The sequence below is a fragment of the Copadichromis virginalis genome, linkage group LG15 (assembly GCF_057382275.1).
Source record: "Copadichromis virginalis isolate Kocher_CV1m ecotype Utaka linkage group LG15, C_Virginalis_male_GT1.1, whole genome shotgun sequence".
NCBI classification, from domain to species: domain Eukaryota; kingdom Metazoa; phylum Chordata; class Actinopteri; order Cichliformes; family Cichlidae; genus Copadichromis; species Copadichromis virginalis.
The window spans coordinates 14,034,002-14,050,327 of NC_140632.1; the positions used below are offsets into that span (position 1 = coordinate 14,034,002).

Here is a 16,326-nt window from a genome sequence, read left to right on the forward strand (position 1 = left end):
GTTGCTGTTTTATTTACTTCTTATAAGATAACTTCTTTGTTGTAGTTCCCCCGTTGGGCGTCTTTGGTGTGATCAGCCAGTATTTAAGTTCCCTTTTCTTTTGTGTCTGATAGCTCAGTTATATTTTCAGTCTGGTTTTGTGTTGTAGTTACTTTACCCTCATGCCTAACCAGCTGAGTCCCTCACAGTCTGTGTTTTTACCCCTTTTGGAGTATTTTGGAGACAAATGCTGGACTTTGTTCTCCACTTCAGGTTGACATTGTTTTGTTGATTTAGATCATAAATGCTTAGAATAAATAAGCTAATAAATGATGCATTATCACAACATTTGCACAGAACAGTAGATTTAAGCTGCAATCTCTGCATGTCTTCCTTCATTGCTTCCATGAACCGCCTTAGTGGCCTTCCGCTTTTCCTCCTGCCTGTTAGCTTCATCTTCAACATTCCACCATCCCTGCTCTGTGCATGTTGAGACTACCGCCGCCTCCTTACACTCTCCTCCATCTGTTTCCTAATCTCACCATAGTTGACAATGTGGTCTGCAATCATCACAATCCATGGAAACTCCAGCCTGACATTGTCCTTTAACCTCTTCATCACAATAGCAAAGAAGAAAGGCTCAGGACCATCCCTGATGTAATCCCATGCCCAGGTTGAACCCCTCTGGTGCTGTGCAATACAGCAAATGTTGGTATAGAGCCAATAATAAGTAAATACAGGGTTATACCAATACTGATACTGACACTTTTAATATACCAAAGGCAGACAATATAGGGGAGAGCAGTGTGTCATCACTTATGAAATGACCACTAAAACACTGTGATGTTTTACTTTCCATGGCAACATACACTGAACTGAGGCTAGAAACAAAGTATCGATCCTATCAACCTAGTATCGATCTGATAGTGATATCAGCATTGGTATCGATGCTATCGATATTTCGATCGGCCCGCCCATCTCTTCCTTCTGCCACTCCTGCGCATACCTCACCACTATCTTGCTCATAACAAATGAATGTCAGGACTTTGGGATAAAGTATATCTGAATTCCACTTAAAGTAATACTTTGGCATTTTTCGCGGCCCGATTGGCTTTTGGGACCTCATGTTGCCATATTTCTTTTAATTTTTATTTTGTAAAGAAAGAAACGTAATCGTCCCTGGAGACAGTGTGTGTCGCGAAGTGAAGGCTTATCTGTATGTTTTTTTTTTCAAGGGCACAAAGCTGCGGCTCCCACTTCGTTTCTCAGCCGCTGTATTCAGCACTAAGACTCCTTTCCTCTGGAGCGGTCTCCGTCAGCGTCTCGCGGATGCGGGACTTTGTGGAGCAATCAGTGGACTCGAGTTCTCTGACGTCACCGCTGCTGAGAGAGAGCGTTCGGGGCATCAGCAGCAGGCTAGCTGGCTAACTGCGGCTAACGTCAGCTATGGTCCACCACCATTGTCTCATTTCTGAAATAAACAACTCATTGGAACCGCTCGCATAGCTCGGAGTACGCCGGGAGCATGGGGACCGCTTGGAATTTACACTCTAGCCGAAATCGCGATAGCGCACAGGAGCGAGGTGAGAGAGGCTTGCTACCTAACCGTTATCCATTGGTAAATGTGCTAGTTAGCTTGTTTACAGGACCACTGCAGTGAACACTGTGTGCTGGCGAGGGTACCCTCTAAATGGCTTATCTTATCTAACGTCAACTGAATATTCTGTGCTATCTGTGTTGTGCTTTAGCTGTGATTCCAACTAACTACACTATAGTAGGTTCTGTCTTTAAAAAAAATCAGCTAGAGAAGGTTTGGGTTTTAAATGCTCCTTTGAGAGACGTGAGCTAACATTCACATATGAGCCACATGCTCCCGTCAGAGCACAGTAAGATGACCTGTATGTTCTGTGGATTCAGCATCACGAAGTTTGCAGTGTTTTGAAAGAGGAAACTGACCTGGTCTCTAAAAGCTGTCCCCTCTTTGCAGTGAAGTGCTTGCGACACTGATGCTAGCTGTAGGCTGTAGCTGAGAGCACTCAGGATGAGTGGGGCTGGAGAGCACACAGACATCCTGTCGGTGGGAGACGTGGTCAGAGACAGATGGAAAGTGGTAAGTCCCACTTTAGAAGGAAGAAAAATCACGCTGGTTCATTTCTTCACTATAATACACTTGTTCCGACAATGAGACTTGCCTTCCTTTTCAGGCCAGGAAGATAGGTGGAGGTGGGTTTGGGGAAATCTATGAGGTTCTGGATCAGCTGAGCCAGGCCACAGTGGCATTGAAGGTTGAGTCTGCTCAGCAGCCCAAGCAAGTGCTGAAGATGGAAGTGGCTGTGCTGAAGAAGCTTCAAGGTGAGTTATACTGTGCCAAATCACTGGCAGAGTAGCTGAAGTAATTCTTGGGCAGGGTGTTTTCTGCGCTTAAATGCATTTGGCACCCATCAGAGAGTTTTTGGGCTTCCACCAAAACATAAAGAAACAAAGGAAATTCACTAGGACTGCAATTTTTGAGGCATATTTGTTTGTGGAGGTGAATTTATTCCGGGTTAGACTACATTTGTGTTCATGAAATGACAAAAAAACGGCAGGGAGATGCAGTCTTGTGTTGTCAGGTAACGCAGACTCTTTGTCTTAACTAAATGTAGACCATTCAAGATTAAGTGCAAAGTCACTCCCCACAGGCTCAGTTTGAAAAACCCTGTTTGGGGGAAAAATAGTATGTAAAATGCCTTTTCTACCATTTCTTCTTAAAAATAGAATTTCTTTAATTCAATTAAAGTTGTTATTTCATGTAAATGTGGGTCATCTAGAGCACACAACACTGCAAAAAATGTGGTGTATCAGAATCATGCTTTGTAGCTTGTTCAAACAGGAAAGTAATGGATGACTTGTGTATTATCTCTAAGGAAATGTCTAGGATTGTACCACTTCATCGATATTTGCCTGGTTGACTGCAGTTGGTTCATTGGTAAATGACATGACATTCAGAAATGGCACTGGCTTTTTTTCTGTGGTCTCCTGTCGTTTTTGCAGTCTTTATAAAGGGTGTGATACAAAGCTGAGATAATTCTTCTTTTCCCCTTGTGCAAAATAGAATATGTAACAGAAATGCAAACTATACAAAAAGAAGAAGAGCAAATTCTTGTTTTGTACATTGGCTTTTGTACATTACAATTATTATTACAAATAATCGGTGCTGGAAAATATGTATTACTGAAAGAAATGTGTATATATATTTTATATACTATATATATTTATTTGCTTTTATAAAAATATATACCGTATACAGTATAATTCTAATAAATAATAATAAAAAATAGATATCTTCGTTCAGATTTACTAAGACAGGCTGCAGGCATTAAAATGCGCAGATGATGGAAGGGTGTAAAATTCTTCGGGTGGTCTACTAACAATGCAGTAAATTCATTTTCAGCTCATTTAAGTAATGACCAGCAATCTTCCAACAGCACTGCAAATTAGCAGCTCATACATGAGGGAGCGAGTACTCTACTAACAAAAATGATACAGTGTAACACAGTTTTACACATTTTCTTTATATCATAGAAATTTAGACCAATGATAGGCAGCTGAAGGAGAATCATCTTGTTTCTGATATAATGGCTAACTCTTCTCATCTATCATAGAGGTTGAGACAGCTGTGCTCTGGATACGTCTGACAGCTCAAGTGGTGCAGAACTTTTTCTCGATCTCTGTGTGAAGCTGAAATCTGTCAGTAACAGCTGACCTGTACGACATGTAGAGGAGCAGAAAACTTTATTTGCTGTCACATCCTGACCCATACACATATTGAACTTACTGTTGATTCTTACTGTTAATGTGCTCTCTGCGTTTTTTTTCTGCCTGCCACGTGAGGCTACAGTCAGTATTGCATGGCGTAGGAGTCAGACGGGAATCCAACACATTTCAGATGCGTCCTGTTAATTGCTTCATTTTCTCTGACATTTTAATATTGCGTGTCGTAGATCTGTTACTGGGGAGCAAAATAAAAAACTACATTGGAGTCGATTTGTAATGGAGCAGAGCGCTGTATGCAGACACACTCATCTGTGTGTTGAAATATGAATTAAAAACCCGAAACACTGTAAACACATTGCTGACTGTATAAAGTAAGTTGGCTGTCTGTTATACCCAATACACGACACAACCTTGTACAGTGATGAGCCACCTCTAATTCTTTTATATTTTGGTAGGGAAATGGGTATGCTTTCACTGCAATGGCAGTGTGTTTGACATCATTGTCGTGGTAACAAATAAAGTCATTGCCAATCAAATACTTCCCAGATGATGGATCAAAACCTCTTTCCTGCTCTTCTCTATACATATTGATGATAATTGGATTAATCACTCCATAAGACCAGTTACCAGACGTGTTGATTTGGGCTGGTATTTCTTTTTAGCCTGCCTTCTTTTGTTCTCCACTTGTCCAGTTTCCTTAGATTTTTCTAAGGACACGCTTAACACCGTGCAAATGTGCCAAATTATCAGCTAACAGTTCTTTGGGAATCACCGTGTTGATGTTTATCAAACTATGTTATCTTTGATGTTTTTCCTTGAGTCAGCTAAAAACATTGGAATGAGTCATGTTTTTTGCAAAAGGCTGCTAGTATCAAAATGCCTAAAGATGCATTTTAAGAACTGGTTCTTTGCTGACTTTTCTGTTATGTGGAGACAGCTCTGGTTCATCGAGTTAGGTGCTTTTTTAATATGCAAACAAAAATAAAAATCATTCCTTTGATAATGGGCTGGTAAAAAGTCTAGATGGAAAATGAGTGGAAAAGCAACCAATGTCCAAAGATGAATTTTCAAAGAACTTCAAAAATCCTGGAGAACTATTGCTCTAAAAAATACAAGAAAGCCTGACTCATTTGAAGCAAAAAATAAAGAAATGAGTGGTGGCTCAAGACTTTTGCACAGCACTGTATATCTTGTATAGGGATCTAATCCTTTGATGGGCTTGGCTCTAAACATGTTCAGCGTGAGACTAGGTAAAGAGCTGCAAGGCACACACAGATTTGAGTCATCCACCCTTGCTAGGTGTGCGCTTGTTCTCGTAACACATTCCCTGTCATTCGAATAAATTCAGATTCGCAGAAGCAACAATCACAATCACAGACATGGTATAAAACACGCTTTTTTTTGTGTTAAATTTAGCACAATTTGCAGTAACTTTCCAGCCATAAATCGCATTAATAGCTTAAATTACTCTCTGCCAGTGTTGGTCAAGTTACTTAAAAAAAGTAATCAGTAACTAATTACTGATTACTTCCCCCCAAAAGTAATCCTGTTACTTTACTGATTAATTATTTTCAAAAGTAATTAGTTACTTAGTTACTTTTTAAAAAACACGATTTACAACCTGAATAGGTGATAAAGCAATAGATCTTACAGCCCAATTCTACTTTTTCTGCATAAGCCATCATACAAAATGTAATCAAATCTCTTTTTAAAACTTGTTTTATTAGTTTTAATCTTTATGCATCAAGCAAAAATGTAATTATATGCAACATTCTCTGACTGGAAGAAATTTGTTTAACATTTAAACCTTTTTTCTGCACATTCCAGCACATAAACTCACACTTACACTCAGTCTTTCAAATAGATGCAAGTAAAACACAGCAGAAAATAAATAAAATCAAACACTAGCGGTCCTGTTGCTCTATTTTCACCTGTAAAGCAGGAGTGGGGTAGGCAGATGTTTGCCCTGGTGCAGGTGTGCCGCAGCGGTCAGTTTCCTATTACGTGGTAGCGCACTTGGTGCTTGCTCGGAAGTTTAGGGGGGTTTTTTTTGCTGTAAAAAGAAGTTTTCTTCCCACGCACAACGGACGCTAATGTTTTTGTCACTTTTTATGGAATCAAACTCAAAGTAAGGTCAATACTTCCACGCTTTAAACGCTGCATGCTCATACTCTCTCCCGCACTTCATATATAATCCATTGTTGATCTGCACACAGCTGTTGTCACGAACGTCGCACTCGCCTACGTCACTGTCATGAGACATTCTCGCAAAAAAATCACGGTTTTAGTAACGCAGCGTGCTTACAGGAAAGTAATGGTAATCTAATTACCGTGTTTGCAATAGTAATCCCTTACTTTACTCGTTACTTGAAAAAAGTAATCGGATTACGGTAAGGCGTTACTGCCCATCTCTGTTCTCTGCCCCCCAAATTTTCTGGAGCAAAAGTAGCACTGACTCTGAACCTTATTAGTAAATCCTGATGGTAGTTTTTCAACACCAAATAGGGGTTTGAACATGAAGATGGGCAAAGCTCAAACTGTATAAATCTTTCTTTCACAGGCAAGGCCCACGTGTGTCGCTTTGTGGGCTGTGGTAGGAATGATCGCTTCAACTATGTGGTGATGGAACTCCAGGTAAGAGCCTTGCAAATCAGCAGTAGTTTATTTAATCTGTTCTACTTCTTGAATTTGACGGTGTTGACTTTCTCTCTGAAGGGAAGGAACCTTGCAGATTTGCGCAGAACGATGACCCGCGGCACCTTTTCCGTCTCCACAACTTTAAGACTTGGCAAGCAGATTTTAGAGGCCATTGAAAGCATCCATTCTGTCGGCTTCTTGCACCGTGACATTAAACCAGTAAGTCGACCGTTGGGTTAGATCTTGTTTTATTTGAATATCACAAAAAGAAACTTTTAAACTTGTTTGTTTCTGTTAAAATTGTAGTCAAACTTTGCGATGGGAAGACTAGCCAGCACCTGCAGGTGCTGCTACATGCTCGATTTTGGTTTGGCCCGTCAGTTCACCAACTCCAGCCAGGAAGTCCGTCCAGTAAGTACTCTGTGCCGATTATACTAGAGCATAGTTGGGCTTTTAATCATAAAGGTACTTATATACATAAAATAATATGCTGAGAAATGGTTTTATAGCATAGTCTGCCAGCTGTTAAATTTTTTTTTTTTTTGGAAATTGATTTTAAATAGTGCCCAAAATAAATCAAAAAGAAGTTAGAAATGCATCACCCATGTTCTGTATATAAAAGTGCCAGTATGTATGTACACACGTAGACTCCCTGTGTAATGTTGTGCAGTTTAAAATCCTAACTTGATGTTAAACAAAAAAATATTGCTCTAGAGCACCAGAGCGTGATCCAGGTGTAATCCAGGGATTACAGAGGAAGAGGTATACATTAGAGTTCACACACAACTGCTGCTTTAACTCAGCATGTCATCATGTGACATGAGCCTGGGACTCCACACTCAGAGCTAAAGTGTGTTACTTATGAGTTTTAAATGTGGTTTTAGCTTTGTGCTTGCTTTACATTTACACCCGTTTATCACTATCACTCTGCCAAATATCTCTTTTCTTTCAGCCTCGTCCCGTGGCAGGCTTCAGAGGAACTGTGCGATACGCTTCAATCAATGCTCACAAGAATAAGGTGAGCTTGCACTGTAGATGTATTGAGCACATCGATTATATGGAAGTTGGATGTAGCCCCTGAGTCTGAAAAGTGAAGTGCCTTAAACTTAGCTTCTCTTTAATGGCCAGCAGGGGGCGACTCCTGTTGTTACAAAATAGTTTGGGTTGTATAGAAGTCTATGGGAAAACAGACCTTGCCTCCTTCGCTCTGTGACCTCGTCTTATCTTCCCTAACGAGTTAATGACCCAGTGGCTGGTTTCAGATCATAATGAATAAAACATGAAGTTTGTCAGTCTAAGAGTCAGAAAAGAGGGTTGTCTGGAATATGCTCAAATCATGTCTCAGATCCAGTTTTAAGAATCCAGTAGGTGAATATGGTGAAAATTGCTCAAATTGGGGCTTCATAACAGAACTTCACTAATCATATGGTGACATCACAGTGGCAGTGAGGAAACACTATTCCTGAGTATATACGTCTAGTTTTGGGAGCATATGTGTTTGTCATAGACATGGCAGGAAAGTCAAAATCCCTGCTGGCATTAGGTCCAATTTTACCCTTTAACCCCCGTGCCCCTTTTTCTTGTGTCCAAATTTGCAGGAAATGGGTCGTCACGATGACCTGTGGTCGCTCTTCTACATGCTGGTAGAATTTATGGTTGGTCAGCTTCCCTGGAGAAAAATTAAGGACAAAGTATGTGCCTCAGTGAGTTCATTACTACATTTTAGCAATACACTGTAAGGTCATCCTCTCACTCTTTTCCCTCCTGTCTTCCCAGGAGCAAGTAGGAAATCTAAAAGAGACATACGATCATCGACTCATGCTGAAGCACCTTCCCTCAGAGTTTAGTACCTTCTTGGAGCACATCATGACCTTGGACTATTACACTAAGCCTGACTATCAGGTTGGCATTCACTCCCTTGTTTGGCTTATTTTGCATGTGCTGTTTTTTCTTCTGCAACTGTAAAATGCTGATGCATGTGTTTTCTTTTTATTCTCCGTGACAGCTCCTGATGTCTGTGTTCGAGAATGCCATGAAGAGCCACAACGTGCTGGAGAATGACCCCTATGACTGGGAGAAATGTGATTCAGAGGATATGCTGACCATCACTGCCGCAGCAACCACTGCTCAGCAGCTCACCCGCCTCACGCCAGCATACTTAGGGTACGTGTTTGAAATGCCGTAGGTCCATCGTTTAACTCACACTTCCTTCACACTCGGTTGGGTATGCGCTCAGTTATATAGCTGCAGCTTTTTTTAGACTCGAAATCTGCACAGTCAGATATCCCTGAGAAATCACTGCTCTAAATTATGTTATGGGAACGAGTTGCAAGGTGACCTTCCGGTCTCTTCCACAGCATGGCCAATGCTTCAGTGCTGCCAGGCGAGCTGCAGAGGGAGAACACTGAGGATGTCCTGCAAGGGGAGCGCCTCAGTGACGCTGACAACTGCCCCCCGATACCCACGCCGACCACCCCTGGTGCAGACGTATGGGAAGAGATGGACCGTAACAAAAACCATAAACACGCTCAGCCAATGATCAGGAAGGTCAGTGGAATGTACTTTAATGTAAAGTATGATGCTCTTAGCTCGGGATGTAATACTCATACAGTAATGCTGCTCTTTTGTGCTGTCGGGTGGATCATTTTGCAACACTACGCTGGCTGCTCATGCCCCCCAGTCATCACACATCATCACAGAGTGTTTCCCATAAATATGATTTAAGAATACATTTATTTTTCAATGAGAAAAGCTCTCTCTGACCTCTGCTCCTACATCTTCCTCTGCTAAACTTTGGTTGAAATTGCTCACTGTCTTCCTGACGAATTGGTAAAGAAGAAACAACTTGGGCTGCCTTCCCCTCTTTTTAAAGTGTCTTGCTACAGTTTCTGAAACTCCTTCTTCCTCTTTCTTTTTTTCCCCAGGTTGTGAGTGAGGATGAACACAGTCAGAACCAGGGAAACCAAAGTCCAAACACCGGCTCCATGCAGAGCTCACCTAGACGGGTGCGTTCAGAGACAATGTTTTTGGAACGGGCTGCACCGTTGCTCCGGAGGATGAGACACAGCCAGAGCTTGGCTTTTGAAAAGAGGCTCGGACCAGAACCCAAGCCCACCATTGAGCGATTCCTTGAGGCCTAGTCAGTAATTAAAAATTGCAATTAAACAAAAGCTTCAGCCTTTAAGCAGACACATTCTTACCTTAATGCTTACAATGTGTCATTTCAGCCTGGGCAAACAGCGGCCTGTCCTTTCTCACGTTGGAGAAAAGTCAATTCCTGAAAAAGGCCCTGAGCAGCAGATGTCTTCCTGCAATGAAGAGCGCTCTGGCACAGCAACCCCCGACCCAGAGGAAGCCGCAGCAAGCAGCGGCTTTGTTGCTGTAAACTTTAGTCCTGTGCCTCAAGAGGGAGACTCTCAGGAGTGGGTGATGCTGGAGCTAGAGCAAGGATCTGGAGGAAGCAAGCCAGCAGCAGAAGCATCACACGAGGGCAAGCCTGGGTCTCACATTGCTGCTGACACGGAGAACCACTCGTCCGAGCGGCAGGATGGCCAGTCCACCGGTGTGCCCAGCAGCCCTGTGCTGTCACAGATGGCCATGCCTGGCACGTGGTTACTGGGACACAGAAGGCTGCCGGGCATGCTGGGACAAATGCCTTCAGTCATTATGGGAAGGTCCCAGATGGAGCAGGTAGGAATAACAATAATCTTGTTGTACATTAACTGAGATCAACACAGGGGAGATGAATTCGACTAAACAAGTTCAACTTAAGGCTGACTTCACAAAGAGTTTCCACAGTTGCTATGCAAATGTAGATGCAATTTGAATGTTGGATGGATAATTTTAAGAATAAAATTTAACAGCGTACAACAGAAAAGAAATATCCAGTTATTACATGCAAGGTTAATATTATATCAGTTAGCTATTGTCTTTAATCTTAAATGTTATTCCCATCTAATAATCATCTAATTCCCTTCAGTCCTCCAGCTGTGCGCCACAATCACCTGTACAGGAGAGGAGTGATGCAATACCTCTAGAGGCACCATGTGCTAAATCTGAGGAAGGGAAGTTGGACTTGGCTCCTGTCCCAAGCCTTGCCAAAGGCCCCACAGCTCATCTGGCCAACGACAGAGACCCAGAGAGCGATTCTGGTCTGCCCGATCGCTCATCGGAGCCGAATCAGCAGCCTCAAGCCGATACCGTGGGCGGTGCTGTGGAGAGCACAGTCACCGTGTCCTCCTCGCCGCCTCCTGCTCTGCTCAAACGAAGGGACTCTCCCTCATCGCCAAGGTTGAGTCGAATCCCTGTCCGAGATCCCAGCAACCCCCTGGACTCTCCGAGCAGGGACTTGAACATAGAGAAGCGTAACCGCTGGAGCAGTCCCATCCCTGGCTCCCCCACCCATTCACCCTCTCCATCTCTGTCCTGTGACAACCTCCCCTCCGCCCTGCCCAGAGACAGGCTCTCTTCAGACCGAGGCTCCAGATCCGACTGTGCAGGAGAAGACCCTCTCTCGCTGTCCTTGTCATCATGCAGTAAAAGTAAAATCCCACGTCCTGTGAGTGCCACGTTTGTGCCGGAGCAACTCACTAGCAGGTTTCTGCCCCGGCCACCTCCTGGGAAACCGCCCATCCGCCCATGTGTAGACAACAGGTATGTGGTCCAAACTGGGGAAATGTGATACAATCATTGTTTCCCAGTAGTTTTTTTTCTCACCTGCCCAAGAAAGTGAAATGATCTATAATTGATGTACTACTAATAATAATCCACTCATTCCTGTTCTGAATGTTCAGCTGCTGCTAACCAGTTAACTCTAAACTCTGAACCAGTAAGCAGTAAAATGTGCAAATGTCTGATGTGATTTGTGTGTAACTTTTGAGGACTCATGAATGCCCGCTCTAATCCACACACAAGTACGAAGCAATTTGACCAAACATAAAATTAATTTACAAATGCATACGATTTTACGATGCATGCGCACGTGGAGATTTGAGACTAATTTCATGCTGCCGGCTTCGGACAGATCCATGAATGTACGCAGTAGTCAACTCCCAGTGTAAAACTGGGACATCTGGGCAATACATAACTGTATATCTAACACAGCAGAGACAAAACAAATTTATGTTGTCAACAAAAGTGACAAAAGAAATTAAACTACAGCCTTACATTAAAAAAATCAACTATATGATTCTGTTTGGGAACATTGAGTTTTAAAAAAAGTGAAAATAGGGCAAATAATAATCTTTTTTTTCTTTGACTGCACAAAAATCAAAGCATCCATCCGTCATATTAAGTCTGTTTGAAAACAAACAACAACAAAAGGATGGACACTGCCAATAGGATAAGCATACAATGAAACTGGAAGCACTGCTGAACTTTGTGTATACAGACAAACATAAACAATCATACTATTAAAATAACAGAATAATAAAAAGTAGGTTCTTTGCTATAATAAATTAGAACGATAAATAAATATGTAATAATCCTAATGATAGCAGCTAATACTAATACACAGTAATTCAAATAGCTGCTGAGAATTAGTTTTGTTTTTTGGTTTTTTTTTGCAGACGGCGGCGGTTAAGGGTGCGTGCCAGCAGCACCAGCGATGCAGACTTCCTGGCGAGCCTGACCCAGCTGATGCAGGACCGCAGCGGGATGCTCTTCAGCCCGCCTCCTTGCCCTCGCAGCTCATCTTCCTCCCTACAGCGTTCGCTCAGCTCCTCCCCGTCCCGGGAGCTCCGCGACGGCGGGGCACTGCAGGGCCGTAGCCGCTCTCCGTCTAGCTTATCTGGCTCCCCTCCTCGGCACGCTCACCCTCCGGACAGGTCTGGCGGGCTGGGTCAGTGGAGCCACGGCTCCAGAGGAAGGGGTTCGATCTACGAGGGTAAAGGCTCCGGCAAAGTGACTTGATGTGGCCGTGTTTCCACACAAATGACTGATCCGTATCGTGCAACTTGTAGCGAGAGGCTGCCTCACATCCAGTCACCCAGATAGCATGTGTAAATATGGTATTTACTCAAGGGAATGTACTGTATGTAATGTAAAGTGTATGATAAATTGTATTTATTTATTTATTCATTCATTCCTTGGATGTGTCTCTCAGAATACTTGACTTTGGTGGCTTGATACCTGCAGCAGAAACACAAATAGTGAGAAAATCTTGAGATTGCCAACTTTTACCTCTCATATCACTACACTCTCTTAACACTCCATATAGGCCTACTATGAGACCAAAAAGGTTATGTTTAATACTTGAGGGATGTAAAGAAATCTAAAATAAAGTAATGCTAATTGTAGATATGTACCATTAGGAAAATGGTATACACTAATAGAGACCATGTACTCACATTTAGAACACTACAGTAGTAAACAACACCACAAGCAGCACACAGACATCAGCATTCATGTATAGAAGCAGGGCATGCAGTCCCATATTGACCTCACTCCTGTAAAACTGCTAGATTAATTATAGTATGTAACAATGAATTGCTCATTTTGGCATATCAGAGTGTAATAGTGTGCTCTTACTTTGCTATAAAGTATTTAACATGCAGAAGGCATCAGCATATTAGAATGTACATGTTTAAGTGCACTCATACTTTAGTATTGTAATCGTGCATGAGTGTCATTGCAAATGATTTCTGGGTTGTTTTTTTGTTTTTTTTATTTGTACAATCGGCTGAAGCATCTGCATTTTTATTGAGCTGCTTCTGATCAAAATACATCCATGACATAGACCAGCAATGACTTGGACTATTCCTTCTCATGAGTTTTAAATTGTATCTTGTTGTTGTGCTTCATGCTTATCTTAAAGACAGTTTTAATATAGTTTACATTATAAGTAAGTAAACAAATGACAGCTCCCCCACAAAAGGTTTTCCACCCCTTTACGTCTCTGCTTCTTGATAATTAACAGAATTTATGCAGTTTCTGTTAGAATCAGCCAGTTATCAGATAAGGGGGAAAGAATGCACAGATGAACCTCGACTGAGCACGCTCAAGTGAAAAAGTGAGGTCAGACAACATCTAATATTTAGATAAAGGTAGATTAACTATACATCACACTGTGTGGTCTTTAAGATATGATGAGACCTGATTACCTGCATACAGTAGTTCATGATACTGTGATGATCACGTTATCAGCTTAATACAGTACTTTTCTCTTTGAGTGGAGGCTTACTTGTTGTCCTAAAAGTAGAATGGAAGACAGACTTCAGCTATCACAGTCCTCTACTTAGTTGTGCTGCAACAGGACTTCCGGTGATGCACTGAACACTACAATTCCATTGATGTGCCATGATGTGATGTTTGTCTACTCAACCCCAGTTTGTGTTTTATCGTCATCTTTCTATGTTCTTTTCTTTCCTTTTCCCTCATCTCCCCCAGTTGTTTATAGCAGAAAACCACCCCTCCCTAAGTTTGGTTCTGGTCTCTTCCTGTTAAAAGAGAGTTCTTCTTTTCCACTGTTGCCAAGTGTTTCCTCTTAGGGGATTGTGTGATTATTGGGATTTTCTCTCAAATATTGTAGGGTATTTGTTGGCTCCATATTTTAGTGGATTGCATGTTTGTTTGGTAAATGAAAGGTGGCAATATAAATTCAAGTGAACCAAAATGGAAATTTGCTGGCACCAGTGTACAACTTCAACAGTTCCATTAGTGAAAATGTCTTAACATTTAAATGCTAATTTTTTATTTTATTTTATTTTTTAGATTTAAAGTAAAATAAGTGTTCTGGATTCATAGCATCATCCAACATGCAGGAAAGTGTAAGAAAAAGCTTTATAGTATAAAATATGTTTATTTACAATATAAGGTAAGCTGACAGTTTTTATGTCATAATGAAAGGTCTTTAAAAGTTATGCATACATATATTCTGCTCTCCTCCAATTAGCATACAGTAGTTCATAAACAGCCAGGAACTGCACCAAATGTATGACATGCTTAATTATAGAAGGACAAAACTTTGAGCGGATGACAAAAATGGTTGGAACCCTAAATGAGAAGCCAGCACCACACGAAACCTAAAAACCACAGGTTTCTTTTGAGGTCTAGAAGAGCGGCGCAGACTGTCTGGGGTCGTCTGGTAAAACACTGATGGAGTCCTCCGCCTTTCCACACAGCATGCAGAGCATAGTGTACTCCTGGACAACACAGAAAAAGACCCGTAAAGTAACAGAATCCACAGTGTGAATCTCCACCGGTTTGGTGACGACAGCGCTACTTGCCTGATATTCATCGACAACAGAGAATGTGTATTCGTGCCTGGCGATGACGTGGTCACAGTTTTTACAAACATCTGGAAAGACAAACAGATGACGGCATTATTTTTAAACTTGCTTCTGGATGGGTTTTCCCACAGTCTGGAAGTAAAATAAAACGACAGCAAAAAAAAAAAAAGAAAGACAGATTTACTATAAACTACTGTGTATGACCATTTTGATTTAATAATAATAACAACACTATATCTAGGAGGAAAAGAAAGGAGGAAAGAAACTTGTTGCATCCTATTACAGTGCCACGCTCTGATTCGGTGAGCTCTTTAGAACGACCCATTCGCTCACAAATGTTTGTAAAGGCAGACTGCGAGGCTACGTGATTGATTTTACACATCTAAATTAAAATACTTAACATACTTTTGAATTCTAAATTAAGATTAAAACTAAATTAAGGACGTCATGTTTTCGGTGGGAGAAACGTTTCATCACTCATCCAAGTGACTTCTTTAGTCTCACCTGACTGCACGTTTCTTTAGAAAAAAATGCAAGTAATCTCTTTTAGCCCAAAATTCAGGCTTCAGACTGCCTGAAAACCCTCCATTTCAGGCATTTTCTTTCCCTAATCTTGGATCTGTATGTTGCCAGTGAGAGTGGATATCCATAATATGGTCACCTCAGACATCCCCAATCAGAAGAAGCTTGGCCTAAAAAGGGAGAGTCTGTTTTGTGTCATCCACTCATTTCATGCAGTAGATGAGGGCGCACCCAGGCCCAGCTTAAGATGAATGTGAATGAAATCAAAGCTACTCTAGTAGATTGCATACAGTTACAGAGCTGTACATGAGAGTAAGGAGTCGTCTTTAAAGACTTTCCACAAGCTTTTGGAATTTGGCTCTTATCCATCTACAAGAGCACTTATGTATCATCCAGAGGTTATGGGATTTTCCATGGAACCCACTACGTGGAAAGGGAAATAAAAAATTGCAAGGACAGTTTTCTATAAGATGTCAGTGCAGCCATACAGGTCCTTCTCCAAACCTAACAGACTGCCTGGGAATACATAACAGTAGGTGGGGTGTGGGCCACATACTACCGCCCCATTGAAGTGCATTTTTATCTGGTGGCACTGCTATTATCTTCAGGTTTTCTCTTCTAGTTGGAGCACTGTTGGGAGAGACTAACGGTCATATGTGACGATCTCTTCTCCATCATCGTCCTCGGTGGCCTTGTTGCTGATCATCACGAAGTCCCTGTGATGGCAGTTGGCACAGCCCAGGTAGTTCATCAAGTAGGAGCCGTTCTCCAGACAAGTGTTACCCTGTGCGGGGAATAAAGCATTGCAAACATATTTTGGCTCCTTAACGTGATTCTTAAGTATTTTATCAGAGCATCACTGTTTGTTTTGGATTGTTTACCAAACGGAAGTGAGACAAACGTCACTCATAGCTAAGTGTAGCGTTAGCTGGACGGGGTACTTTAAGTTTAGTCACTCGGTATCATCAACTTACCCGGTCCGGATACTCTTTCTGCACACAGCCGTTGCACATTTTAACCAAATAAAAATTTAACTAATTAAAATAATTATAATTATTAAAGAAGAAAAAACGCCACACATACAGTAACACCCAGCTAACAAATATGTAGAAAAACCGCCTCTTCCGCACGGGACGGCGGTCTCTGTAGCCCAACCAGAGCTGTAAAACATCCTGAACGGCGGACATTGCTCGAAATCCTTCTA

At 41.8% G+C, this 16,326-nt stretch overlaps 2 protein-coding genes across 2 annotated transcripts; one reads left to right on the top strand and one right to left on the bottom strand.

Moving 5' to 3' along the window:
- The first annotated feature begins 1,155 nt into the window (after positions 1-1,155).
- ttbk2b (tau tubulin kinase 2b) lies at positions 1,156-13,112 on the top strand. The gene is made up of 15 exons (XM_085432073.1): positions 1,156-1,562; positions 1,967-2,089; positions 2,184-2,331; positions 6,296-6,369; positions 6,451-6,591; positions 6,679-6,783; positions 7,325-7,390; positions 7,971-8,063; positions 8,149-8,274; positions 8,378-8,535; positions 8,730-8,919; positions 9,297-9,511; positions 9,600-10,062; positions 10,352-11,025; positions 11,940-13,112. The coding sequence occupies exons 2-15, from the start codon at positions 2,021-2,023 to the stop codon at positions 12,280-12,282; spliced, it is 2,865 nt and encodes a 954-aa protein (XP_085288199.1). The 5' UTR covers positions 1,156-1,562; positions 1,967-2,020; the 3' UTR covers positions 12,283-13,112.
- A 1,021-nt stretch (positions 13,113-14,133) lies between these two features.
- On the bottom strand, positions 14,134-16,310 carry churc1 (churchill domain containing 1). Its single transcript, XM_085432075.1, has 4 exons — positions 16,097-16,310; positions 15,771-15,906; positions 14,598-14,668; positions 14,134-14,513 (listed from the first exon to the last, which is right to left on the bottom strand). The coding sequence occupies exons 1-4, from the start codon at positions 16,133-16,135 to the stop codon at positions 14,421-14,423; spliced, it is 339 nt and encodes a 112-aa protein (XP_085288201.1). The 5' UTR covers positions 16,136-16,310; the 3' UTR covers positions 14,134-14,420.
- Between the last annotated feature and the right edge of the window lie 16 nt (positions 16,311-16,326).

Excerpts from the sequence above, each read along its gene's own strand:
- churc1 (XM_085432075.1), bottom strand. The coding sequence starts at position 16,135 with ATGTGCAACGGCTGTGTGCAGAAAGAGTATCCGGACCGG. Across the intron at positions 15,907-16,096 it reads AGAAAGAGTATCCGGACCGG|GGTAACACTTGTCTGGAGAA; the intron begins GTAAGTTGATGA and ends TTCCCCGCACAG. Across the intron at positions 14,514-14,597 it reads CTGTTGTCGATGAATATCAG|GAGTACACTATGCTCTGCAT; the intron begins GCAAGTAGCGCT and ends TGTGTTGTCCAG.
- ttbk2b (XM_085432073.1), top strand. The coding sequence starts at position 2,021 with ATGAGTGGGGCTGGAGAGCACACAGACATCCTGTCGGTGGGAGACGTG. Across the intron at positions 6,370-6,450 it reads ATGTGGTGATGGAACTCCAG|GGAAGGAACCTTGCAGATTT; the intron begins GTAAGAGCCTTG and ends TTCTCTCTGAAG. Across the intron at positions 8,275-8,377 it reads ACACTAAGCCTGACTATCAG|CTCCTGATGTCTGTGTTCGA; the intron begins GTTGGCATTCAC and ends TCTCCGTGACAG.